We start from the raw sequence: 26288 nt of genomic DNA on the forward strand, positions 1-26288 counted from the left end.
GTTCCTTTCATGTCGTTAAATGACCAGCACTTCTCACTATCGGAACTGTGACATCATGTGACCCTCTCGTGTGATGTCATCTTGGTTTCCTGAAATCAATGCATTTATATATATATATATATGAGTTCCCGATGATTTTCAGTCATTCGGCTTAGTTATATAGACTGTTTGTTAAGTTTTCTTTATTTTTGAATTATAATGAATCAAAAGAGAAGAAAAAAAAATAAAAAAACGAAAGTATGATATGCGGCTAACAGAATTCGCAGATGAAAGATTGTTTACACATTATCATACGGTCATACTAGAGCATGTAAAAAAAGAAATAATGATGAGAAAAAATGATCACCTTCGTTATCAAGGAGTTGTTTAGTTTTGGTTATATGTTAATAGTTCACGCGGGTGGAGTCGTGATTTATGTATTTGGCAAATTGAGATTAATCAAGGAGTCTCTGGAAATTAGATAATGTCCTGCTTTCATAGTTTGAGTTATCCTATGCTTAAAACTTATTTTGAAAATGGAAAAATATTGTTACATGCCATATGTGATGATTTAAAAGTATGTGATAACACAAACCTTAAATCCGAGGATGACAATGACCTGACTTCGATTTTCGTCCCATTTAAGTATCTAAATTAATTTCAACAGAAAATTTGTATAATTTTCTAGTTGTGTGTCGAATTTTATTGAAAAGGGACGAAAAACGAAGTCAGGAAAATTTATTGAAAAGTAAACTATAATCAGAGACGTATATATCATGTAATGTAATTTGTAATGTAATATATATATATATACGTCTCTGCTATAATCAACATAGATCTATAGAACCCAACTGGAAAATAAAGTAGGTAAGGAAAAAGGAATTATGGCATTTCAATTTCTTTATTTTCAAATGCAACACTGAGATAGCACATACAAGTAAATATTACAATCCATTTATGTAAGATGACATGTCACTGCATATGTATGGACACCAGAAGCTACCAGATAATTATCATGATTCTATAAAAATACGATAAGGTCAATAAAGAAGCTCCGTTTGTAATAGATCAATAACAAATGTTACGGATTATATTGTATAGACTTGTGCAAGTCTATAAAAGGAGGATTTCCCGATCAGTGAGGGGTATTCCACAAGTCATGCGCACTCAATATTTTCTATTCTTACACACTTCCGCTTGGCGCACTTTGAAATTGAGGCATGTTTGTTTTGATGGAGGTTTTTTTCTTGTTCCACGGCATTTAGACGAGGAAATGCCAACTATAGAGAACGGTAAAGGAGAGGAAGACGAAGAAATGGAACATGAATCGCCAGATAGCGATAAAAGTTCAGAAGATGAGTCTGAATTGGGTTCTATGGACGAAGATGAGTCGGGTATGTGGTTTACCGTTAGAGTGATCTCCCTGTAAGGAATCCCTTTGCATTGGTCGATGGCGATTGCATTTGGGAAAATGCTCTTCATTTTGGAGATTTTCTATTCACATTTAAATATCTTTGCATTGCAAATTGATGTACCATTGTTAAATATGTATTTGTTTTCTTTAACGTGGATCTTAATAAACGTAAATTTATGTGAAACATGGTGTCAAATATTGCCACAACGTAATGACACCCCCCCCCCCCCCCCCCCGGTTTTACTGGCAATGATGATTGGTTATCTTACCTTGAAGGAGTCATATTTTGGTCTCTTAGAGCTTGCAGATTTTAATCCCATTTTTTTCTATGATTAAAATGAAACCTGAAATAGACTTAAGTAAAAATAAATCTGACGCATCTTAATATTGTGTTTACTTTCACTTTAAACATGTTATGTGTAGAAGTTTACAGACTTAAAACGCAAACGTTGACAATATTCAAATTCAAATTATTATTTTTTTGGGTGGAGGGAGGGGGGATCTCACAATTTCGATATATTAAGTATATGTGAGACTGTGATTCGAACACGGGACCCTCCAAATTCTAAATGGACACATCCAATTGAGCTACCTTAAGTTGCTAACGATCAACACAGTCCAGTTCCGCTACACCCTCTCTCCTTTTTTCTAAGTCTTTGCCCCGGAAGACACAACAATTCATAACTTGGGTTCTGTCATGATATCCTTTTGCTAAGCATTCACCCAGTGCTTGAAACAATTGCAAGGCTTCACAAGCTCACCAATTTTGTCACTCATTCGCTCAATGGAGAGAAAAAAAATGATATATGGCCAGACCGGGATTCTAACCCTGGACCCTTCAAACTCCAGATAGACACTCTACCAATTAAGTTACCCAGTCCAGCTACAATAAAATAAGAGTTGAAATTGAAATAAGAGGAATTATAAGAATTGTGCTTGGACAAAGAAAACACCAATTTACCATTTGAATTCATTATAACACACAATCTGCACCATATGGACATATGGCAAAAGTGATGAATACTTCCTTGATTCCCTGTCTGGCATAAAAGTGTAAGGGTATGTACATTCTACTTATCAAATGTGTGATATATATTCTTTAAAGCAGATGCTAGGTTGGAATCTTAAAATCCTCATAAAATTAAGGGAAAAGTTAAAAAATACTTCTACAGAACATAGCAGCTGTTTGCTATACAGTTTTATAAGTGTAATGACACAAGGCGTGGAACCTGTTTGTATAAAGGAAAACCAGGAAAACAGTTTAACCTACCAGTGACTTGAAATGCATAAACAAAAAACTACTTTTATTCCAATAACTCGCCCGTCCTACCTACTTGCAACAACTTCAGTGGTATTTAAACCTGTTTATAATTATTGTGTTGATTATTTAGTCTTCATACCATGTACATACATGTATATATGTGTTTTTGTTTCTAAATTTTACTACATCCTGTACATGTTCCTACATGAATTGGGAAAGTATAACAGTATTTGTATTCAAATTTGGAAGATATTCCTCAGTTTTTGGTGATGTTTGGAAAATAAATCACTTCTTAGCTAGGAGAAACATGCACACAGCCTGTATTCGATAGTAAAACTGAGTAAAAAATCACTGTAATGTACATACATATATATTGCAACACTTCGATCATTTTATTGGTACCGTAGTCAGTATTCTACACTGGGATGTTTTATTGTAAATATCTACACACGTCTGCTAAAGTCAAGGTTGTAATTTTTTATATAATAATACAATTTAATAATGGCCTGTAGCTTGCTGGGGTAAAGGGTTGTCATGATCACCTCCCTATTAATCACTCTGGCCCATTTCGTAATTCTCTGATACAAATTAACTCATCATTTACTTTTGTTCAATACCCACCAGTGAAACCACAGAACAATAGAACTACGTTAATGGAAGTATTTCCTCGGTATATACATACATACCATTTGCTTGTTGCTATAAATGATATATATATATTTTGTATATATATTTGATTTTCTGTTTCTCATAAAAGAGATTGTATTTCTTATTACTTCATAGTGTCTATTTAGTTCACAGTGTAAATTCAATTCATAGTGTAGATTCAAACAAATTAAAGTTTTCAATTTCAGATCTGGATGAAGAAGAATGTGAAAGGCGTAAAAATGAGTTCCTGGATGACATGATTGATTTGGAAAGACAGTTTACTGACCTTAAAGAGCAGTATGTATCTATTGATTTGGAAAGACAGTTTTCTGACCATAAAGAGCAGTATGTATCTATTGATTTGGAAAGACAGTTTACTGACCTTAAAAAGCAGTATGTATCTATTGATTTGGAAAGACAGTTTACTGACCATAAAGAGCAGTATGTATAGTGAGGGAACATCAGAAGTGTTCTTTTGTTGATGAAGTTGATTTTATAATCACCAAAATATCATATATACAAAATTCATCTCCAGCACACACGCAGGCATACACACATGGGGAGATATTAGCCAGGTGGCATAGGACTAGTAGTTAGAGCCTGTTAGGCAGCTCCTGCGAATTCCTCAAAATTGTATATCCTAATTGTATCAATTGTATATCTATGTACTGTAAAGCGCTTTAGAGTGGCTTATGTTAGCTAGATAGGGCGCTATATCAAATGTTGTATATTATTATTATTATTATCATTATATATACACTACACATGTATTTTGATTTTTCTTTCTTAAAAAATTCAAGCTTATCAAGTTCACAGACAGTGAAATCTAATTTATGATAAACAATGTTTAGTTTAACAAACACCTACTCCATGTTATGCATCACACTATTTCTGCTTAAGTATGATCTTTTTAAGCCGTTCTTGGCGAGAGCTGAGCGGCTTATTAATTCTGTCCAGAGAACGAAATGACGGACCCACTTCCGTTTGGGATGCGTGCGCATAATTCAGTCATGTATGCTTCCGCTATATAGTTTCGTTATCGTAAATAGAAAGTAGAATCTCTTGACACTCACCTGTGGGTAGCATAAAGTCTTCTGATACTCTTCTCCAAGTAATAATCCATACTTTATATAATTGCTGAAAACAAAATGACCAGACGATATGTAAACTGTGTATGCTTATCAAACATTTCTGTTACACAGCATGCTATTTCTGGTGTATTTATTTATGAAAATGTAACAATTCAAGAACATGACACAACTGTCTGCTGTCTGACAAGAATTTGTGCCGTATCAAAATATTATCCAATCCGGTGTAAGGGAAATAACTCTTACCTTGGTAAAGTCACATTGAGAAATGTAATTCAAGTATATTCCAAGAACATTTGTGAGATTTTGTGAGATTTTTTATATTAAATGATAGTAAATAAAGTCACTACATATATCAATAATTATTATTAATATGAATAAATAAAAATAAAAGGAGTACAATGTCTCTTTTCTCCATGCATTTTCCCCCCATACTGTTAATTCTTCATTTCACAATCACAAAATGCACCTATTCTTTATTAACCATTCACCGATTGCCATTCTGCACGTAAATGCTCATGTCACATCATTTGAGGATGCTAATTAATGAAAATTACAACAATGCGTCACACTTAAAGAGGGTGAAAAAGAGGAGACGGAGAAATGTTTTAAAGACATCATTTAAGAGGTGACTGATTTTGGAAATCCCAAAGGCAACATCATCACATGACCTGAGTTTCAATTAGCAGAATACAGAAAACATATCTCTGGTATTATAGAAGAAATTGATGCTCAACGTGTTATTGAAGCAATTCAATTTAAAGTGGTGAGCGGCTTTAATGTCACACTGACATAATTCTAGTTTCAGAATCAAAAGCTTATACTTATGGTCCTACTGATAATAAGCTAGTGTAGACAGCTGTACAGTTATATTTAATTATGTGTTCATTAGTCCAATGCTATAAAATAAATCTGTTTTCTGTAGTATCAGAAGATAGGTCAGAATGATGTCATGATCAACTATACCGAATATTTATTTCCTGTTTCCTAGACTTTACAAGGATAGGATGGGTCTGTATGAGGTCAACTATATACCCAATATTTATTTCCTGTTTCCTAGACTTTACAAGGAGAGGATGGGTCAGTATGAGGTCAACTATGTACCCAATATTTATTTCCTGTTTCCTAGACTTTACAAGGATAGGAAGGGTCAGTATGAGGTCAACTATATACCCAATATTTATTTCCTGTTTCCTAGACTTTACAAGGAGAGGATGGGTCAGTATGAAGCCAAACTTGAGGAAGTGAAAGCAGGCAAAGCCATAGAGTACCTCAACCCTCTGGCTGAGCTCCAGGACAACATGAGGATCCGAATACAGGTGTCAGGTACTGACAGAGATTCAGAAATAGAGGGGCCAATACGTATACCTACACTGGTAGTGATTAGAGAGGGAAGGAGTCGTTATATAGTGACATTGGTAGTGATTACAGAGGGAAGGGGCCGTTATATAGTGACACTGGTATAGTGATTACAGAGGGATGGGGTCGTTATATAGTGACACTGGTAGTGATTACAGAGGGAAGGGGTCGTTATATAGTGACACTGGCAGTGATTACAGAGGGAAGGGGTCGTTATAAAGTGACACTGGTAGTGATTAGAGAGGGAAGGGGTCGTTATATAGTGACACTGGTAGTGATTACAGAGGGATGGGGTCTTTATATAGTGACACTGGTAGTGATTACAGAGGGAAGGGGTCGTTATATAGTGACACTGGTATAGTGATTACAGAGGGAAGGGGTCGTTATTTAGTGACACTGGTAGTGATTACAGAGGAAAGGGGTCATTACATAGTGACACTGGTAGTGATTACAGAGGGATGGGGGCTTTATATAGTGACACTGGTAGTCATTACAGAGGGAAGGGGTCGTTACAAAGTGACATTGGTAGTGATTTCAGAGGAAAGGGGTCATTATATAGTGACACAGGTAGTGATTACAGAGGGAAGGGGTAGGTATATAGTGACACTGGTAGTGATTACAGAGGGAAGGGGTCATTATAAAGTGACACTGGTAGTGATTACAGAGGGAAGGGGTCGTTATAAAGTGACACTGGTAGTGATTAGAGAGGGAAGGGGTCGTTATATAGTGACATTGGTATAGTGATTACAGAGGGAAGGGGTCATTATAAAGTGACACTGGATGTGATTACAGAGGGAAGGGGTCGTTATATAGTGACACTGGTAGTGATTACAGAGGGATGGGGTCTTTATATAGTGACACTGGTAGTGATTACAGAGGGAAGGGGTCGTTATAAAGTGACATTGGTAGTGATTAGAGAGGGAAGGAGTCGTTATATAGTGACACTGGTATAGTGGTTACAGAGGGAATGGGTCGTTATATAGTGACATTGGTATAGTGATTACAGAGGGAAGGGGTCGTTATATAGTGACATTGGTATAGTGATTACAAAGGGAAGGAGTTGTTATATAGTGACATTGGTATAGTGATTACAGAGGGAAGGGGACGTTATATAGTGACATTGGTATAGTGATTACAGAGGGAAGGGGTCATTATATAGTGACACTGGTAGTAATTACAGATGGAAGGGGTCGTTATATAGTGACATTGGTATGATGATTACAAAGGGAAGGAGTTGTTATATACTAATAGTAACACTGGTAGTGACTATAGAGGGCAGGGGTTGTTATATACATATAGTGACACTGGTAGGTTAAGAGAGGGCAGGGGTCGTTATATACATATAGTAACACTGGTAGATTTAGAGAGGGCAGGGGTTGTTATATACTAATAGTAACACTGGTAGTGACTATAGAGGGCAGGGGTTGTTATATTCTTATAGTAACACTGGTAGGTTTAGAGAGGGCAGGGGTTGTTATATACTTATAGCGACACTGGTAGGTTTAGAGAGGGCAGGAGTCGTTATATACTAATAGTAACACTGGTAGTGACTATAGAGGGCAGGGGTGGTTATATACTTATAGTAATACTGGTAGTGACTAAGGAGGGAAGGTGTTGTTATATAGATATAGTGACACTGGTAGTGACTATAGAGGGCAGGGGTCGTTATATACATATAGTTACACTGGTAGTGACTATAGAGGGCAGGGGTCGTTATATACTAATAGTAACACTGGTAGTGACTATAGAGGGCAGGGGTTGTTATATACTTATAGTAATACTGGTAGTGACTAAGGAGGGAAGGTGTTGTTATATACATATAGTGACACTGGTAGTGACTATATAGGGCAGGGGTTGTTATATACATATAGTAACACTGGTAGTGACTATAGAGGGCAGGGGTTGTTATATATTGACACTAGCGGTGATTAGGGACAGCAGGTACAAGGGGCTGTTCACATTAGGGACAGCAGGTACAAAGGGCTGTTCACATTAGGGACAGCAGGTACAAAGGGCTGTTCACATTAGGGACAGCAGGTACAAAGGGCTGTTACATTAGAGACAGCAGGTACAAGGGGCTGTTACATTAGGGACAGCAGGTACAAAGGGCTGTTCACATTAGGGACAGCAGGTACAAAGGGCTGTTACATTCGACTGATATCTTCCTTTTGGTGTATTGCATTGATCAATCTCCATAACCAATGCATTAAACAAATATCATCAACCTGAAATTTAATTTTGCTAAATATTCATATACACATGTAATATTAAATATTCTTAATGACATTTTAATTACTTTCAGGAATTCTAAAAGAATACAGAAAAATAAGTATCCAAACTAAATTTGAGAGTGAAGAGCTAGCGACAAGACAGAATATGGAGGTAACTTTCTCGTCCCTTATCATTTATAGAATATGACAAATGGCATACAAAAAGAAATAATTCAATTATATCAGTGGAGGTAACAATATCTCCTCTATCACACAGTCAAATAAAGGTCATTATGTCTCCCCTACCATACACAGTCACATAGAGGTCATCATGTCACCCCTACCATACACAATCACATAGAGGTCACCATGTCTCCCCTACCATACACAGTCACATAGAGGTCACCATGTGTCCCCTACCATACACAATCACATAGAGGTCATCATGTATCCCCTACCATACACAGTCACATAGAGGTCACCATGTCGCCCCTACCATACACAGTCACATAGAGGTCACCATGTTTCCCCTTCCATACACAGTCAGATAGAGGTCATCATGTCTCCCCTACCATACACAGTCACATAGAGGTCATCATGTCTCCTGTACCATACACAGTCACATAGAGGTCACCATGTCTCCTCTACCATACACAGTCACATATATAGAGGTCATCATGTCTCCCCTACCATACACAGTCACAAAGAGGTCATCATGTCTCCTCTACCATACACAGTCACATAGAGGTCACCATGTTTCCCCTCCCATACACAGTCACATAGAGGTCACCATGTCTCCCCTTCCATACACAGTCACATAGAGGTCATCATGTCTCCTGTACCATACACAGTCACATAGAGGTCACCATGTCTCCCCTTCCATACACAGTCAGATAGAGGTCATCATGTCTCCCCTACCATACACAGTCAGATAGAGGTCACCATGTCTCCTCTACCATACACAGTCACATAGAGGTCACCATGTCTCCTCTACCATACACGGTCACATATATAGAGGTCATCATGTCTCCCCTACCATACACAGTCACAAAGAGGTCATCATGTCCCTCTACCATACACAGTCACATAGAGGTCACCATGTTTCCCCTACCATACACAGTCACATAGAGGTCCTCATGTCTCCTGTACCATACACAGTCACATAGAGTTCACCATGTCTCCCCTACCATACACAGTCACAAAGAGGTTATCATGTCCCTCTACCATACACAGTCACATAAAGGTCACCATGTCTCCTGTACCATACCCAGTCACATAGAGGTCATCATGTCTCCTGTACCATACACAGTCACATAAAGGTCACCATGTCTCCTGTACCATACAAAGTCACATAGAGGTCATCATGTCTCCTGTACCATACACAGTCACATAGAGTTCACCATGTCTCCCCTACCATACACAGTCATATAGTGGTCATCATGTCTCCCCTACCATACAGTCACAAAGAGGTCATCATGTCTCCTCTACCATACACAGTCACATAGAGGTCATCATGTCTCCCCTACCATACACAGTCACATTGCGGTCATCATGTCTCCCCTACCATACACAGTCACACGGAGGTCATCATGTCTCCTCTACCATACACAGTCACATAAAGGTCACCATGTCTCCCCTACCATACACAGTCATATAGTGGTCATCATGTCTTCCCTACCATACAGTCACAAAGAGGTCATCATGTCTCCTCTTCCATACACAGTCACATAGAGGTCACCATGTCCCCCCTACCATACAGTCACATAGAGGTCATCATGTCTCCCCTACCATACACAGTCACATTGAGGTCATCATGTCTCCCCTACCATACACAGTCACACCGAGGTCATCATGTCTCCTCTACCATACACAGTCACATAGAGGTCACCATGTCCCCCCTACCATACAGTCACATAGAGGTCATCATGTCTCCCCTACCATACACAGTCACATAGAGGGCATCATGTCTCCTCTACCATACACAGTCACATAGAGGTCACCATGTCTCCTCTATCATACAGTCACATAGAGTTCACCATGTCTCCCCTACCATACACAGTCACATAGAGGTCATCATGTCTCCCCTTCCATACACAGTCACATAGAGGTCACCATGTCCCCCCTACCATACAGTCACATAGAGGTCATCATGTCTCCCCTACCATACACAGTCCCATAGAGGTCATCATGTCTCCCCTACCATACACAGTCCCATAGAGGTCATCATGTCTCCCCTTCCATACACAGTCACATAGAGGTCACCATGTCTCCCCTACCATACACAGTAACATAGAGGTCATCATGTCTCCCCTTACCATACACAGTCACATAGAGGTAATCATGTCTCCCCTTCCATACAAACCATATTATCTGGCATACTGTTACGTAGGTTGAAAATTTGAATGAAACGGAACATTCCAATTTCTGTATTTATTCCAATAAAAAATTGTTTTATTTGTTTGAATTTTCAGAGTGAAAAGGATATATTATTTGACTCAGTCAAGCAGGACTTGGAGGAGAAGATCCGCAGACTAGAGGAGGATAGACATAATATAGATATATCATCAGGTAAACATGTTAGATCTATATAGATATATCATCAGGTAAACATGTTAGATCTATATAGATATATCATCAGGTAAACATGTTAGATCTATATAGATATATCATCAGGTAAACATGTTAGATCTATATAGATATATCATCAGGTAAACATGTTAGATCTATATAGATATATCATCAGGTAAACATGTTAGATCTATATAGATATATCATCAGGTAAACATGTTAGATCTATATAGATATATCATCAGGTAAACATGTTAGATCTATATAGATATATCATCAGGTAAACATGTTAGATCTATATAGATATATCATCAGGTAAACATGTTAGATCTATATAGATATATCATCAGGTAAACATGTTAGATCTATATAGATATATCATCAGGTAAACATGTTAGATCTATATAGATATATCATCAGGTAAACATGTTAGATCTATATAGATATATCATCAGGTAAACATGTTAGATCTATATAGATATATCATCAGGTAAACATGTTAGATCTATATAGATATATCATCAGGTAAACATGTTAGATCTATATAGATATATCATCAGGTAAACATGTTAGATCTATATAGATATATCATCAGGTAAACATGTTAGATCTATATAGATATATCATCAGGTAAACACGTTAGATCTATATAGATATATCATCAGGTAAACATGTTAGATCTATATAGATATATCATCAGGTAAACACGTTAGATCTATATTGATATATCATCAGGTAAACATGTTAGATCTATAGAGATATATCATCAGGTAAACACGTTAGATCTATATAGATATATCATTAGGTAAACACGTTAGATCTATATAGATATATCATCAGGTAAACATGTTAGATCTATATAGATTTATCATCAGGTAAACATGTTAGATCTATATTGATATATCATCAGGTAAACACGTGAGATCTTTTAGATATATCACCAGGGAAACACGTTAGATCTATATAGATATATCATCAGGGAAACATGTTAGATCTATATTGATATATCATCAAGTAAACACGTTAGATCTATATAGATATCAGGTAAACATGTTAGATGTATATTGATATATCATCAAGTAAACACTTTAGATCTATATAGATATATCATCAGGTAAACACATTAGATCTATATAGATATATCATCAAGTAAACACTCTAGATCTATATAGATATATCATCAGGTAAACACATTAGATCTAAATAGATATATCATCAGGGAAACACGTTAGATGTATATTGATATATCATCAGGTAAACACATTAGATCTATATAGATATATCATCAAGTAAACACTTTAGATCTATATAGATATATCATCAGGTAAACACATTAGATCTATATAGATATATCATCAGGTAAACACGTTAGATCTATATAGATATATCATCAGGTAAACATGTTAGATCTATATAGATATATCATCAAGTAAACACTTTAGATCTATATAGATATATCATCAGGTAAACATGTTAGATCTATATAGATATATCATCAGGTAAACACGTTAGATCTATATAGATATATCATCAGGTAAACACGTTAGATGTATATAGATAATATCTCTTTCAGTTTTTGAATTAGTATTGTTAGCTCACCTGGTCCGATCGAAGGACCAAGGTGAGCTTATGCGATACTGTGGCGTCCGTCGTCTGTAAGTCAACAATTTCTTTGAACGACTTCTTCTTCTTAACCACTAATTGAAATTTAATTAAATTTGACCTAAGTGGTAGGGATTAAAAATTGGCTTTATTGCTTTAAGCGACTTCTCCTCTGGAACTAAGAGATGGATATCAACCATATTTGACTGGAAGCATCCCTAGGTGGTGGGAATTCAAAATTGTACAAATGGTGGGGCTGATGGGCGGGGCCAAAAGCAGGCAATTTGGCTATATTGCTTTAAGCAATTTCTTCTCTGGAACTAAGAGATTGATATCAACAATATTTGACTGGAAGCATCCCTAGGTGGTGGGGATTCAAAATTTTACAAATGGTGGGGCTGACCCTCCAGGGGGCCGATGGGCGGTCCAAAAGCAGGCAGTTTGGCTATATTGCTTTAAGCAACTTCTTTTCTGGAACTCTCAAATTTTATATGCAGGTTCCCCTTGGTCCTTAGCTGTGCAAGGCAACTTTTGAGACTGATAGGATAAACAACATGGCCGACAGGAAGCCATCTTGGATTTTAATAGTGAAAGTTTGTTATCGCTATTTCTCGTAAAGTACGGGAGGGATCTTTCTCAAATTTTATATGTAGGTTCCCCTTAGTCCATAGCTGTGCAGGGCAACTTTTGAGACTGATCGGATAAATGACATGGCCGACAGGCAGCCATCTTGGATTTTGATAGTGAAAGTTTGTTATCACTATTTCTCGAGAAGTACCAAAGGGATCTTTCTCAAATGTTATATGCAGGTTCCCCTTGGTCCTTAGCTGTGCAAGGCAACTTTTGAGACTGATCGGATAAACAACATGGCCGACAGATGCCATCTTGGATTTTGATAGTGAAAGATTGTTATCACTATTTCTCGAGAAGTACCAAAGGTATCTTTCTCAAATGTTATATGCAGGTTCCCTTAGGTCCTTAGCTGTGCAAGTCAACTTTTGAGACTGATATGATAAACAACATGGCCGACAGATGCCATCTTGGATTGTGATAGTGAAAGTTTGTTATCGCTATTTCTCGAGAAGTACCAAAGGTATCTTTCTCAAATGTTATATGCATGTTCCCCTTGGTCCTTAGCTGTGCAAGTCAACTTTTGAGACTGATCGGATAAATAACATGGCTGACAGTCAGCCATCTTGGATTTTGATAGTGAAGGTTTGTTATCACTATTTCTCGAGAAGTACCAAAGGGATCTTTCTCAAATTTTAATAAATGTAGGTTCCCCTTGATCCCTCGTTGTGCATGTTATATTTTGAGACTGATCATAAAAACAAAATGGATTAAAAGAAGAACTAAACAGATCTTTCTCATATTGCAATGATCGATTCTATTTCTTTCACGTTAAGTACTGTACTAGTCAATATGTGAACTGACAAACTCACTTTGAAGGTTGGCTTTCGTACACATCAGTATTAAGTTTAGATCAAAAGTTACCTCAAGGTGCATTTACTGTTAACATGACTGACAAAGAACTAAAGAAGATGGTACAAAGGTGGGCGCCAAGATCCCTCTGGGATCTCTTGTAGTATTGTAAATTTGATTTTGACCTGTTACTCTGCACCCATCTAGGTATTGCCATACTCCATGTTTAGCCACATGATTCTGTAATTCTTTCGTTTTAATTTAAATGTATCATGTTGTTTTTACACTGCAGATTTATGGAATGAATCTCAGTTCATGAAGAAAAATAAAAAGAATAAAGACCCTTCAAACCCTGACAGAAGAAAAAAACCTGTGACTGTGGCTGGTATCCTTGTTAGATATTACGTGAAGTTAAACTGTCGTTAAGCAGTCATGTGTTTTCATGTAATTATGTGTATGAGGATGACATGTAAATATCAGGATTTTTTCTGCTATGGTAATAGATATCAAGCTATGTTTATGACTATTGTTTGATTATAATTGGTGAAGTGTAATACCAGCACTATAAGTCAAAAATGAATCAATGCCAACTGGCCGAGGAAACTTAATTTAACTCAATAAAATGTTCATGATTCCTATTGGCTGAATGCAAACCGAAGGTTTGTTGTTCACCTTTTGAACCTCCTAGTAATTACAATACAGAAAAGAGGGAAATTGTTTTACTTGTTTCCACCTGTACATTGGAAAAGATGTGTCGTCGTCTTGTCCAGATGCTGTTGGAATTGATTCAATATGTTGTCTTCAGAAAATATGTCCAGCCGCATTTGATATACAGTTGTACATGATTAGTTGTTTCTTACCTCTCCCTGGTCCATATATTGTATACCTGTTGATATACATGATTAGTTGTTTCTTACCTCTCCCAGGTCCATATATTGTATACCTGTTGATATACATGATTAGTTGTTTCTTACCTCTCCCAGGTCCATATATTGTATACCTGTTGATATACATGATTAGTTGTTTCTTACCTCTCCCAGGTCCATATATTGTATACCTGTTGATATACATGATTAGTTGTTTCTTACCTCTCCCAGGTCCATATATTGTATACCTGTTGATATACATGATTAGTTGTTTCTTACCTCTCCCAGGTCCATATATTGTATACCTGTTGATATACATGATTAGTTGTTTCTTACCTCTCCCAGGTCCATATATTGTATACCTGTTGATATACATGATTAGTTGTTTCTTACCTCTCCCAGGTCCATATATTGTATACCTGTTGATATACATGATTAGTTGTTTCTTACCTCTCCCAGGTCCATATATTGTATACCTGTTGATATACATGATTAGTTGTTTCTTACCTCTCCCAGGTCCATATATTGTATACCTGTTGATATACATGATTAGTTGTTTCTTACCTCTCCCAGGTCCATATATTGTATACCTGTTGATATACATGATTAGTTGTTTCTTACCTCTCCCAGGTCCATATATTGTATACCTGTTGATATACATGATTAGTTGTTTCTTACCTCTCCCAGGTCCATATATTGTATACCTGTTGATATACATGATTAGTTGTTTCTTACCTCTCCCAGGTCCATATATTGTATACCTGTTGATATACATGATTAGTTGTTTCTTACCTCTCCCAGGTCCATATATTGTATACCTGTTGATATACATGATTAGTTGTTTCTTACCTCTCCCTGGTCCATATATTGTATACCTGTTGATATACATGATTAGTTGTTTCTTACCTCTCCCTGGTCCATATATTGTATACCTGTTGATATACATGATTAGTTGTTTCTTACCTCTCCCAGGTCCATATATTGTATACCTGTTGATATACATGATTAGTTGTTTCTTACCTCTCCCAGGTCCATATATTGTATACCTGTTGATATACATGATTAGTTGTTTCTTACCTCTCCCAGGTCCATATATTGTATACCTGTTGATATACATGATTAGTTGTTTCTTACCTCTCCCAGGTCCATATATTGTATACCTGTTGATATACATGATTAGTTGTTTCTTACCTCTCCCAGGTCCATATATTGTATACCTGTTGATATACATGATTAGTTGTTTCTTACCTCTCCCAGGTCCATATATTGTATACCTGTTGATATACATGATTAGTTGTTTCTTACCTCTCCCAGGTCCATATATTGTATACCTGTTGATATACATGATTAGTTGTTTCTTACCTCTCCCAGGTCCATATATTGTATACCTGTTGATATACATGATTAGTTGTTTCTTACCTCTCCCAGGTCCATATATTGTATACCTGTTGATATACATGATTAGTTGTTTCTTACCTCTCCCAGGTCCATATATTGTATACCTGTTGATATACATGATTAGTTGTTTCTTACCTCTCCCTGGTCCATATATTGTATACCTGTTGATATACATGATTAGTTGTTTCTTACCTCTCCCTGGTCCATATATTGTATACCTGTTGATATACATGATTAGTTGTTTTTTACCTCTCCCTGGTCCATATATTGCATACCTGTTGATATACATGTACATGATTAGTTGTTTCTTACCTCTCCCAGGTCCATATATTGTATACCTGTTGATACACATGATTAGTTGTTTCTTACCTCTCCCAGGTCCATATATTGTATACCTGTTGATATACGTGATTAGTTGTTTCTTACCTCTCCCATGTCCATATATTGTATACCTGTTATCTATATTGATATATCATCAGGTAAACACGTTAGATCTATATAGATCTAACGTGTTTACCTGATGATATATCTATATAGATCTAACGTGTTTACCTGATGATATATCTATATAGATCTAACATGTTTACCTGATGATATATCAATATAGATAACAGGTATACAATATATGGACCTTGTAGAGTTAAGAAACAACTAATCATGTATACCTGTTGATATACATGATTAGTTGTTTCTTACCTCTCATTGGTCCATATATTGTATACCTGTTGATATACATGTACATGATTAGTTGTTTCTTACCTCTCCCAGGGCCATATATTGTATACCTGTTGATATACATGATTAGTTGTTTCTTACCTCTCATTGGTCCATATATTGTATACCTGTTGATATACATGATTAGTTGTTTCTCACCTCTCCCTTGTCCATATATTGTATACCTGTTGATATACATGATAAGTTGTTTTTTACCTCTCCCAGGTCCATATATTGTATACCTGTTGATATACATGATTAGTTGTTTCTTAACTCTCCCAGGTCCATATATTGTATACCTGTTAAAAGATGTTGATATTATTGAAGACTGGACAGCTATTAAAAAGGTAAGTGTATACTTTTTATTCTGATTTTGAAAATGATGAAGCTAAATAAGGGGTTTCAAGTTTTCTGACAATCTGAAATTTGACAACATCCATGTTCTCCGTCCCTATGACAACACCCATGTTTTCTGTCCCTATGACAACACCCATGTTATCTGTCCCTATAACAACACCCATGTTCTCTGTCCCTATAACAACACCCATGTTATCTGTGTCTATATAACAACACCTATGTTCTCTGTACCTATGACAACACCCATGTTCTCTGTACCTATAACAACACCCATGTTTTCTGTCCCTATGACAACACCCATGTTATCTGTCCCTATGACAACAACCATTATTCTCCGTCTCTATGACAATACCCATGTTCTCTGTACCTATAACAACACCCATGTTATCTGTCCCTATGACAACACCCATGTTCTCTGTACCTATGACAACACCCATGTTATCTGTGTCTATATAACAACACCCATGTTCTCTGTACCTATAACAACACCCATGTTATCTGTCCCTATGACAACACCCATGTTGTCTGTCCCTATAACAATATCCATGTTCTCTGTCCCTATAACAATACCCATGTTATCTGTCCCTATGACAACATCCATGTTCTCCGCCCCTATGACAACACCCATGTTATCTGTCCCTATGACAACACCCGTGTTTTCTCTCCTTAAAAGTGTTTTCTTGAACTTGATAGTTAGTTACCTATTATATTTTTATTTTTGTCTTACCAATGAATTACTTCATCTCTTTCAGGCATTAAAGCAAAACCAGAAACGTAAACCAGATATTGAGTTTTGAAGCTTTGATAAGTGCAGTTAATTACAAGGGTACAGTATTCTTATTTTGTATGTTTATCAGAGCTTACAAATCTTACATCTGAGCTCACAAAATCTGAAATCTCATCTGAGCTCACAACATCTGAAAATCTCATCTGAGCTCACAATATCTGAAATCTCATATCTGAGCTCACAACATCTGAAATCTCATATCTGAGCTCACAACATCTGAAATATCATACCTGAGCTCACAACATTTGACCTGCCAAAATATAAAAACTCACATCTGAGCTCACAACATCTGAAATCTCATATCTGAGCTCACAACATCTGAGCTCTCAACATCTGAAATCTCATATCTGAGCTCACAACATTTGACCTGCCAAAATATAAAAACTCACATCTTAGCTCACAACATCAGAAATCTCATATCTGAGCTCACAACATCTGACCTGCCAAAATATAAAAACTCACATCTGAGCTCACAACATCTGAAATCGCATATCGGATCTCACAACATCTGAAATCTCATACCTGAGCTCACAACATTTGACCTGCCAAAATATAAAAACTCACATCTGAGCTCACAATATCTGAAATCTCATATCTGAGCTCACAATATCTGAAATCTCATATCTGAGCTCACAACATCTGAAATCTCATATCTGAGCTCACAACATTTGACCTGCCAAAATATAAAAACTCACATCTTAGCTCACAACATCAGAAATCTCATATCTGAGCTCACAACATCTGACCTGCCAAAATATAAAAACTCACATCTGAGCTCACAACATCTGAAATCTCATATCTGAGCTCACAACATCTGAAATCTCATACCTGAGCTCACAAAATTTGACCTGCCAAAATATAAAAACTCACATCTGAGCTCACAACATCTAAAATCTCATATCTGAGCTTACAACATCTGAAATCCCATATCTGAGCTCACAACATATGAAATCTCACATCTGAGTTACAACATCCGAAATCACGTATCCTAGTTCGCAACATCTGAAATCTCACATCTGAACTCACAACAAATGATGAAATCTGACATTTTTGTGTTATTTATTACAAATTGTTTTTTTGTTTTAAGATATTAAGCCTACTTATGTTTTTCACCTTCCCATCACTCACCACAAACTCCAGCTTCCTGCTATCACAAGTCCCATATAGCACAAGGTGGCCTGGATCAAGTGAGCCCTGTTATCACAAGTCCCATATAGCACTCGGTGGCCTGGATCGGGTGAGCCCTGCTATCACAAGTCCCATATAGCACTAGGTGGCTTTGATCGGGTGAGCCCTGCTATCACAAGTCCCATATAGCACTAGGTGGCTAATGGGTGAGCCCTGCTATCACAAGTCCCATATAGCACTAGGTGGCTTTGATCTGGTGAGCCCTGCTATCACAAGTCCCATATAGCACTAGGTGGCTTGGATCAGGTGAGCCCTGTTATCACAAGTCCCATATAGCACTAGGTGGCTTGGATCGGGTGAAAAACTATCCTGCTATAATACACCATTGTCACAAATTTACTGTAAGACAAAATATAAATTGCAAAATCTTTGTATATTTCTTAGAAAGGTTGTATTGATGGATGTACTTCAGCAATTAAATATATTTTATAACTTTTAATAAATAGTTAAATATGTATTGTCATTTTATATTCATTTTATTTTATTTATGAAATTAATTTGTTACTCTTCCTCAACTTTTCCATTCCTATTCTGCGACATGAACAAGGGAGGTAACTACGTTTTACTTCATTTAAAAGATTTTTCCCTAATGGCAAAATTATGTGTTGGTGATGAAAATTCACAAATTATATATGACTTGAAATGACATTTTATTCAATATCTATTATATCTTTCAGAAAGTGGGAAGCATGATGGTATCACGACAAGAAAATTGATCTTGGTCCATGATAAAGATTTGTATGTCAGAGATTATACAGAGTTAAATAGGACATTATAGAGAGTTGTATGTCAGAGAAATGTCGTATTCCAATAGTGTGCAATGGAGAAATGACATCACACACTGATGTATGTCGGAGAAATGACGTGGTTGTGCTTTCCAGTCGTTGCGGTGTGGATGGAAATTCCTGTTATTTTCCTTCCATGGATTTTCAACTTTGTGTTCAATATAGTGAAATGACTGCAGGGAACTAGTTCCGTCATCAGAATGTGACTGACAATGCAGCTAACAGACAATAGGCTGTCACAAATTCTTAGTTTTTTATTGTCAGGTCCACTACACAATGTGCTATGTGTAGGAGACTTATTTTAAATCTGATCAGTTTGACTTTGGACAGAAGTTTCATTTAGTAAAGAACTTTTTAACAATTAATTAATAAATATTGTTTTCCTGAAACTAAGAGTAAACACTAGTGTTCATATGATGACATTTATTCTGCCCTGCTTTACTCCATTTTTGCACAGAAGACCAACACATAGTGTTTAAACTGAGTGCTGTCAGAAAAATGCAGTGTTGCATCTTAACCAAATATATGGTTCTTTTACATGTTATAACATATACCACAGACTTTCACCTCTGAAATTAGAAATGGCTTTCATTTTGTCAGCAGTTTGCAAGTGTGTAGAATCTGTGCATCATATTCTGGCCCAATTTTAGCAACTACAACTTCCTTTTGATGAGGATAGAGTACTCGTAATTCATATGAAAATCCAGCTTCTGTTCATATAGAATTCTGAAGATCCTCAATTATAATAGATACATCAAAAACTGTGTTCAGAACATAACAACGGGGAATTCTTAAACTAGTTCATAGTATCTATAGCTTTAGATTCATGCTGAATGACTCCAGATTTCTCTGTGCTTACGCAGAGCCAATCACAGTTTTTGTTAAAAGGCACTAAAGTTACATTACACTAAGAATGTTTTTGTACTAATAATTAAACCGTACTAAAGTGTGTTGTATCTGAACTAAAAACTCGTCATCCTTTGAGGTACTTTGGCAGCTATGTTGAATATTCATTATGATTTATCCATGAAAACTAAGAAAGAGAATGCAAACATTTTTCTGTCCAGATATTCTCGGTATTATCTATCATATTTCTTTCCTACAAAGGGTCAGCATTTAGGAAAGGACTTGTTGCTGTCGGTAGATGATTGAGAGATAGGAAAGGACTTGTTGCTGTCGGTAGATGATTGAGAGATAGGAAAGGACTTGTTGCTGTCGGTAGATGATCGAGAGATAGGAAAGGACTTGTTGCTGTCGGTAGATGATTGAGAGATAGGAAAGGACTTGTTGCTGTCGGTAGATGATTGAGAGATAGGAAAGGACTTGTTGCTGTCGGTAGATGATTGAGAGATAGGAAAGGACTTGTTGCTGTCGGTAGATGATTGAGAGATAGGAAAGGACTTGTTGCTGTCGGTAGATGATTGAGAGATAGGAAAGGACTTGTTGCTGTCGGTAGATGATTGAGAGATAGGAAAGGACTTGTTGCTGTCGGTAGATGATTGAGAGATAGGAAAGGACTTGTTGCTGTCGGTAGATGATTGAGAGATAGGAAAGGACTTGTTGCTGTCGGTAGATGATTGAGAGATAGGAAAGGACTTGTTGCTGTCGGTAGATGATTGAGAGATAGGAAAGGACTTGTTGCTGTCGGTAGATGATTGAGAGATAGGAAAGGACTTGTTGCTGTCGGTAGATGATTGAGAGATAGGAAAGGACTTGTTGCTGTCGGTAGATGATTGAGAGATAGGAAAGGACTTGTTGCTGTCGGTAGATGATTGAGAGATAGGAAAGGACTTGTTGCTGTCGGTAGATGATTGAGAGATAGGAAAGGACTTGTTGCTGTCGGTAGATGATTGAGAGATAGGAAAGGACTTGTTGCTGTCGGTAGATGATTGAGAGATAGGAAAGGACTTGTTGCTGTCGGTAGATGATTGAGAGATAGGAAAGGACTTGTTGCTGTCGGTAGATGATTGAGAGATAGGAAAGGACTTGTTGCTGTCGGTAGATGATTGAGAGATAGGAAAGGACTTGTTGCTGTCGGTAGATGATTGAGAGATAGGAAAGGACTTGTTGCTGTCGGTAGATGATTGAGAGATAGGAAAGGACTTGTTGCTGTCGGTAGATGATTGAGAGATAGGAAAGGACTTGTTGCTGTCGGTAGATGATTGAGAGATAGGAAAGGACTTGTTGCTGTCGGTAGATGATTGAGAGATAGGAAAGGACTTGTTGCTGTCGGTAGATGATTGAGAGATAGGAAAGGACTTGTTGCTGTCGGTAGATGATTGAGAGATAGGAAAGGACTTGTTGCTGTCGGTAGATGATTGAGAGATAGGAAAGGACTTGTTGCTGTCGGTAGATGATTGAGAGATAGGAAAGGACTTGTTGCTGTCGGTAGATGATTGAGAGATAGGAAAGGACTTGTTGCTGTCGGTAGATGATTGAGAGATAGGAAAGGACTTGTTGCTGTCGGTAGATGATTGAGAGATAGGAAAGGACTTGTTGCTGTCGGTAGATGATTGAGAGATAGGAAAGGACTTGTTGCTGTCGGTAGATGATTGAGAGATAGGAAAGGACTTGTTGCTGTCGGTAGATGATTGAGAGATAGGAAAGGACTTGTTGCTGTCGGTAGATGATTGAGAGATAGGAAAGGACTTGTTGCTGTCGGTAGATGATTGAGAGATAGGAAAGGACTTGTTGCTGTCGGTAGATGATTGAGAGATAGGAAAGGACTTGTTGCTGTCGGTAGATGATTGAGAGATAGGAAAGGACTTGTTGCTGTCGGTAGATGATTGAGAGATAGGAAAGGACTTGTTGCTGTCGGTAGATGATTGAGAGATAGGAAAGGACTTGTTGCTGTCGGTAGATGATTGAGAGATAGGAAAGGACTTGTTGCTGTCGGTAGATGATCTAAAGATGGTCGGGTAAACATCATTCTGTGTTGAGTGCTAGATACAACGATATATTTATATTAGTGATCATTTTACACATCTCTGTTGTGTTGATATATTTCTATTGGTCTAACAGATATTCGGTCCAACATAGCATTTTGGACACCAATTAAATCAGTTCAACATTTATGTTTGCCTCTTCTTTAAATAAAGCTTTTAGTCAATAACAGCGGAACGCATTTTGAATTATTTAGGAATGCATGTAGTGCATCCTTGGCCTAAGGGGGAACATTTCTGTCAAAATAAAAGTCCCTTTCCTTGGGCTAAGGGGGAACATTTCTATCATAATAAAAGTCCCTTTCCTTGGGCTAAGGTGGAACATTTCTATCAAAATAAAAGTCCATTTCCTTGGGCTAAGGGGGAACATTTCTATCATAATAAAAGTCCCTTTCCTTGAGCTAAGGGGGAACATTTCTATCAAAATAAAAGTCCCTTTCCTTGGGGACACAGGGAAAGATTCATTAGGTGAATAAGTCTAATATATTGGCAAGTAAATGCCGATATCATTTTGAGTTATACCCGCCTTATCTGAACTATTAGCTGATTTGATTGTACTTCACCGACGTGATCGCTGTACATGCTGGAGAGGTCAAAAGTTCAGCTTTACATTTCCAGATCGAGGATTTACATATTTCTGTTTTTGTTCTAATTTGGTATGTTTTAACACTACATCATGCTCTATAAGTGTGATTACCTACTTCTGTATCTTAAAATCCAATAAGAGTTTGCTTTAAAAGGAACTCTTTTTGATTTCTATTGTATGTAAAGATTATCATTTGCCTTTGACCTTTGGGTAATTATATAAATTTCAGTATGTTTACTGAAGAGGAGGTACCATTTGATGATGACAATAGGGCAGCCATTAAAAGTCTAAGATGTTTTGGTACTCAGTAGTTTTGGTGACCTAAAAAGAGGATGTTTTGGTACTTCCTTGTAAAGGCAAATAAATGCTGAAGAATCTTGAGATATAAAATCAGTAGGATACACAACTCAAAAAGCAAATAAATTTCAGGTTGAAGCATTAGTGCAAATGCCAAATACCTTTTAAATGTATCAAAATTACTTTTGGGAAGTATACGTACCACAAATATCTTTTAGAAGTACCAACTGACCAAGTACAAAAACATGTACTCCATTGAGAGGATGTTAGTGTGCATGTATTACTTGAACTGTATTGCGACTCGGAAGGTAGCCATTTCAGAGAATTGGTTTACAGGTATATTTTGTACCCGTAAATGTGCTGTACATCTCCAGCGATCATTGATCAGGGTCTTATGCAGTAGACATACCATTTGTTTTTATAACCTAAGGTCAAGGTCACATAAGGCCGACTTGTACGACTTTGTGATGTCTAAGGTCACAATTAGAACAAAGAGGTTCAAAGTTGTATGTTCAATGTTTCTGTTTGGCTTTAAAACATTTAATTTCCCAGGAGATACAACTTCTATTCTGAGATCTTATAATTATGTAGAAGACTACCTTAATTTACAATATCATTTCACTAATGAAGCCAGTATAAATACAGTTGAGTTCTAGTAACTTGTAATCGTATCCCCTTTATCGTCAGTAATAATTTGTGCAGATAAATATCAAAATTCTATTTTGATAACAAACTTTAGTCTAGTAGGTAAAACAAGAAGCAGATTCAGTTTTTATGTCGAGTGGCTGTTTGTGTATCACTAGAAAGTGTTCAGTATGATAAGAGGTGTCGAAGTGGTCCTTAGATTGTACCATACATATGACAAATACATGTTTATCAGATTTTTCTTTTAATTTGTCAATTTTTGTAAATTAAAAGATTAATAATCTGTTTGTTTTGTTATTTTTTTGATTACCAGGTATTGTTAATCAACAAATATATAGAATTTAGTTTTCTCAAACTCTTCCATCTCATCTCAAGAGGTAGATACATTCTTGGCACTGGGGTTGGTCCCGACGTCTGGCCCAGTCCAACGGGACTTGCTTCTTATTTCATAACAGTTGAGATCCTCACCCAATAACTAGATACTGAACAAAATTGGTGGGCATTAGGAATACACTCCTGTCCTAGGTGTCTGCCTACCCAAGGGGATCGAGTCCTCGTTACACCTTACCCCGGTATATATTGTAATCTTTTAATAAACAGGTATGGTACTCAGCAGGTTTTGAATTGAAAATAAAACCCCAGGTGAGCTATTGAAGCCCCTGGGCCTTTTGCACAAGACAAAGGTTCCAGATATTTGATCAGTATACACCTGGGATAATAGCGTGTTATTAGTTTCTCATGACTAAAACCTACCTTAATGTCATATGGGTCAAATGAGTTAATAACTTCAAACAACTATATCTGAAAAATCACAAGGCTGACAGCCATGACATGTAAAGCCGTTATGTGATTTTGATCATAACATAAACCATGGAATCCCAATGCTATGACTCGATTTGCTTGCTGAACATTAAGAAAAGAACACAATTATGATAAAGAGGATCTGGTCCCGCCCTTAGGGACTTGGTCTTAGGATTGTATATAAATGGAGGGTGTACCCCTCTCTCATCCCTGTGACAAGTTAACTGAACTTTGTCTGCAGCATCATTAGGTAAAGGAACTCCATCAATAAGGGTTGTGTCCCCTTGAGGGAAGAAGGACGAGACTTGATATGGAAAATCAAGTTCTAAAATGACTACTTGTATAATATAGGTGAATGGAAATGAACATGATTTAGAACGGCCATCCTCAGTTGTAATCATAGAGTGTGCCCCTAGTCACTAGGGGCAGTGTCCAATAGAGGAACCCGACATGTTCAAATACCTTAACATCCAGTTAGGGAACTGTGATTTTAATTTGATGTTAAGTATCTGTCTTGGCAAACAACAGCCTTCCTAGTCTCAGCTTATACACTGTATTTAGTATTCTTTGATGTACCTTTACCATATCAGACAAATTTTAAATAAACTGAAATACTGGGTATGCTGTAAAGGCCCCTTGGCCTCGAGTAATTTTATTTGTTAAACACAACAGATATAAAATAATAATGACAGTACAAGAATTAATAAAATGGGATAAACGTTTTTTTCTTTTCGGCCTCTACATCAGGGCTCTGTCCTACAGGAGGTAGTTGGTCCACTGGATCAAGTAGAGCATATTTCCTAATTGCTACTTCATTTGACCTTTTGATGTTGAAGTGAATCACCTGCAATGAGAAAGGAAATATAGTTTGTTTAAACATATTTTTATTGCCTTGAAAATGACAAAAAGGATTGGGTACAAGTTCTTACAACTTAATTAAGCCCTCTCCTAACTGAAATACAGTTTACGTACATCATAGCTGTCTTAACATGTACATTTCATTTTTTTTTATTTTTTAAATTTAAGTTGAATTATTAAAATAGGATGTTGACGACTGTTTCTCTGTACCCCGATCTACTCATAGAGAATTAACCTAGGTTTTCACACAGATAAAGAAAATTCAATTCTTCGAACATGATGTAATTGTTGTAGTTAAGACTAGAAGCGGTTTGTATCCTTAATGTACTTACATACATAGTTAAAGGTTTTACTGTTTTGTTCAAAAGTGAGATCATGATTACCCCAGAGAAGTGTGTTTATGTCTGTTAGGAGGATCTCTGGAAGATTTAAGTTCCTAAGATTTCTTACCAGGTGATTTCTTACAGTTGAGTAATTTGGACATGTATAGAAATAGTGATGTACATTTTCTAC

At 36.8% G+C, this 26288-nt stretch overlaps 3 protein-coding genes across 3 annotated transcripts in view; 1 reads left to right on the forward strand and 2 right to left on the reverse strand.

The window, feature by feature from the left end:
* The first annotated feature begins 1176 nt into the window (after positions 1-1176).
* LOC110446503 (breast cancer metastasis-suppressor 1-like protein-A) lies at positions 1177-24399 on the forward strand. Its single transcript, XM_021491678.1, has 9 exons — positions 1177-1373; positions 3509-3599; positions 5589-5716; positions 8052-8131; positions 10431-10527; positions 13844-13936; positions 16812-16876; positions 17639-17712; positions 19539-24399. Exons 1-8 carry the CDS (start codon positions 1253-1255, stop codon positions 17681-17683), a joined length of 720 nt encoding a protein of 239 aa, XP_021347353.1. The 5' UTR covers positions 1177-1252; the 3' UTR covers positions 17684-17712; positions 19539-24399.
* Positions 20756-23170, reverse strand: LOC110446491 (flocculation protein FLO11-like). Its single transcript, XM_021491661.1, has 2 exons — positions 23147-23170; positions 20756-22588 (listed from the first exon to the last, which is right to left on the reverse strand). The coding sequence occupies exons 1-2, from the start codon at positions 23168-23170 to the stop codon at positions 20756-20758; spliced, it is 1857 nt and encodes a 618-aa protein (XP_021347336.1).
* Positions 24400-25536: 1137 nt separating the features above from the next.
* Positions 25537-26288, reverse strand: part of LOC110446504 (cytochrome c oxidase assembly factor 6 homolog) — a 5506-nt gene continuing 4754 nt past the window's right edge. Inside the window, exon 3 of the mRNA XM_021491679.1 lies at positions 25537-25761. Coding sequence (XP_021347354.1) covers positions 25618-25761 — 144 coding nt within the window. The 3' untranslated portion in view covers positions 25537-25617. The remainder of the gene's footprint in view (positions 25762-26288) is intronic.

This window comes from Mizuhopecten yessoensis, unplaced genomic scaffold, assembly GCF_002113885.1.
Source record: "Mizuhopecten yessoensis strain PY_sf001 unplaced genomic scaffold, ASM211388v2 scaffold2741, whole genome shotgun sequence".
NCBI classification, from domain to species: domain Eukaryota; kingdom Metazoa; phylum Mollusca; class Bivalvia; order Pectinida; family Pectinidae; genus Mizuhopecten; species Mizuhopecten yessoensis.

Coding starts and splice junctions, on each gene's coding strand:
- LOC110446503 (XM_021491678.1), top strand. CDS start 1,253: ATGCCAACTATAGAGAACGGTAAAGGAGAGGAAGACGAAGAAATGGAA. Junction 1,374..3,508: donor TATGGACGAAGATGAGTCGG/GTATGTGGTTTA, acceptor TTTCAATTTCAG/ATCTGGATGAAGAAGAATGT. Junction 16,877..17,638: donor ACTGGACAGCTATTAAAAAG/GTAAGTGTATAC, acceptor CATCTCTTTCAG/GCATTAAAGCAAAACCAGAA.
- LOC110446491 (XM_021491661.1), bottom strand. CDS start 23,170: ATGTACAGCGATCACGTCGGTGAA. Junction 22,589..23,146: donor ACAGCGATCACGTCGGTGAA/GTACAATCAAAT, acceptor CGTTGTATCTAG/CACTCAACACAGAATGATGT.